The sequence below is a fragment of the Cynara cardunculus genome (assembly GCF_001531365.2).
Source record: "Cynara cardunculus var. scolymus isolate 2C chromosome LG 1, CcrdV1, whole genome shotgun sequence".
Classification (NCBI taxonomy): domain Eukaryota; kingdom Viridiplantae; phylum Streptophyta; class Magnoliopsida; order Asterales; family Asteraceae; genus Cynara; species Cynara cardunculus.
In genome coordinates this window covers 3605540-3608118 of record NC_037528.1, presented here as the reverse complement: position 1 = coordinate 3608118, position 2579 = coordinate 3605540, and the positions used below count along the sequence as shown (strand labels likewise).

Here is a 2579-nt window from a genome sequence, read left to right as displayed (position 1 = left end):
TATGAATCTGTGTACCTTCGAAAATCAAATGACCAATACGAAAAATGAATTCAAAAACTGTCAAATGACAGTTTCAAAACCCTAAACCGGGTTTAAAATTTCAAATTCGACCCTAGCCAGGAGCTCTGCCCCTTGGACCCCGCCACCGGGAGCGCTGCCTCCGGGCACCCCATCGTTTAGGGACTTCGCCCCTAAATCAAAATAAACTCAAACAAGTTTATATTTTGCACTTTTCTTACTTGTTTGGTATTTATAATGATTACATTGATTAACAAATTAACCGATATTAATGATTCACAAATCTTACATACATATGCGTCTGAAGTTTAGAAAATGGGTCATAGCAGATTTGGAGACAAATTCCTTACGTCCAAAATCAAAACGAAATCTTCCCAAATGAGATTTTATGAATGGAGAATTCTAGAAAAGGTGTTATAAATAATATAATTTAGAGTATTCTAAAAATTCGTTTTGTAGTATTGGGATATGGGGCGGTGTGAGTCATCATCAAACAGTCGCAACACAGGATAACGTTCCTTCTTTGACACGTGTGTGGCTGTCATTTTGCCAGCTAGGTGTATTCTATTTTTATGGAGAGGGTAACCGACCAAAAGCGACGTCGTTGTCCATTTGCAGTGACAAAAAACCTCACGCACCATTATTACGAACTGGACGGTGATAGAATATACAGCCACCATACCCCACCATTTCTTCCTATTTATAACCACCACACTCACTCCCACCACCACACTCACTATCGACGCCGCTTTCACCACGTAAAGAAACTGATTTTCCAGTCAGAAAACAACAATGGAGGGAAAGGAAGAGGATGTTAGATTAGGAGCTAACAAGTTCCGTGAAAGACAGCCCATCGGAACGGCGGCGCAGGTGCCAGATAAGGATTACCAAGAACCACCACCGGCACCGTTTTTTGAGCCATCGGAGCTCTCTTCCTGGTCTTTTTACAGAGCTGGAATCGCCGAATTCATCGCTACCTTTCTGTTTCTATACGTCACTGTTTTAACAGTCATGGGAGTCTCCAAGTCGCCGACCAAATGCTCCACCGTCGGTATCCAAGGCATCGCCTGGGCCTTCGGCGGCATGATCTTCGCACTCGTTTATTGCACCGCCGGAATCTCAGGTATCTTACACAGTCAGCACCTTATACTTTCAAATAAAAGAAAAATAAGTTATCTTTATCAATGATCTAGATTTGTTAACTGAGAATATTAATTACAGGTGGACATATTAATCCGGCGGTCACATTTGGGTTGTTTCTTGCCAGAAAGTTGTCGTTGACAAGGACGTTGTACTACATGGTGATGCAGTGCCTCGGTGCAATCTGTGGTGCCGGTGTGGTTAGAGGGTTCGAAGGAGGCAACCAGTATAAGTTAAACGGAGGTGGCGCCAACGTGATTGCTCACGGTTACACCAAAGGTGACGGCCTCGGTGCTGAAATAATAGGCACATTTGTTCTCGTTTACACTGTTTTTTCAGCCACCGACGCCAAACGCAGCGCCCGTGACTCTCATGTTCCGGTACGAACAAGTTCAATTCCAGTCCCTAATTAATTAGTAATTACCATCTTTCATTTAATTAAGAAGACGGGTTTTGTGTGATATTTCAGATATTGGCGCCGTTGCCAATTGGATTTGCTGTGTTTCTGGTTCACTTGGCCACTATTCCTATCACCGGAACCGGAATTAACCCAGCAAGGAGTTTGGGAGCTGCCATCATTTACAACAAGGAACACGCATGGAATGATCACGTAAGCCTTTGAGACATATATATATATATATATTGATATAAAAGATTGGTTGTTATAATGAATTGTGTATATATATATGCAGTGGGTGTTCTGGGTAGGACCATTCATTGGGGCAGCATTAGCAGCTTTGTATCATCAAGTCGTGATCAGAGCCATCCCATTCAAGAACAAGTGATGGAATTGAATGTATGAATGTATGTAGGTGGATTCTGTAATGATTTCATAAGAATCCATTTGAAGTGGAGGGCCCTCATCCAAGTATTTTGTGGGCTTTTCTTGTACTTGCAAAGTTGCAATCAACTTCCCATTTTCAAGCATTCCATCTCTATCTTTGAGGCTTGGTTTAAATGTGACGAAACTAATTTGATCAATCGAGAGAATTAAGGTCTGTTTGTTAATAACTTTAACTAGTTTAACTCTATTAGATATATATGAGTATTTGGTAGTGACTTAATGATACAAAAATAACTTATTCAATAAGTTTTATGTAGAAAACCATGTTTTTTTTAAACTTGTCCGTTCTAATTAAAAACATTCTCTTTTCACTTTCATAAACAAAAATCTTTCTAATCTATATAGAGAAATTTATCCATACATGATCTTAATCAAAAACCAACTCGTCCCTTAATACGTGACCAAACAAACCTACACAAAACGATCACAAAGTGACCATTTCTTAGAAGTTGGGCAACTATTGTTGGATATGGGTTCAAATTGATGTTTTAAAGATGATTTATTTTCATCCAAAAAGTAAGCCTCATAGGTTAGGGACGAAATGGGGAATTAACATCAAAGATTAAACTAGAGGTGG

At 39.8% G+C, this 2579-nt stretch overlaps 1 protein-coding gene across 1 annotated transcript; it reads left to right on the top strand.

Annotated features, from left to right (window-relative positions):
- The first annotated feature begins 736 nt into the window (after positions 1-736).
- LOC112514894 (probable aquaporin PIP1-5) lies at positions 737-2088 on the top strand. The gene is made up of 4 exons (XM_025121528.1): positions 737-1141; positions 1240-1538; positions 1628-1768; positions 1851-2088. The coding sequence occupies exons 1-4, from the start codon at positions 811-813 to the stop codon at positions 1941-1943; spliced, it is 864 nt and encodes a 287-aa protein (XP_024977296.1). The 5' UTR covers positions 737-810; the 3' UTR covers positions 1944-2088.
- The last annotated feature ends 491 nt before the right edge of the window (positions 2089-2579 follow it).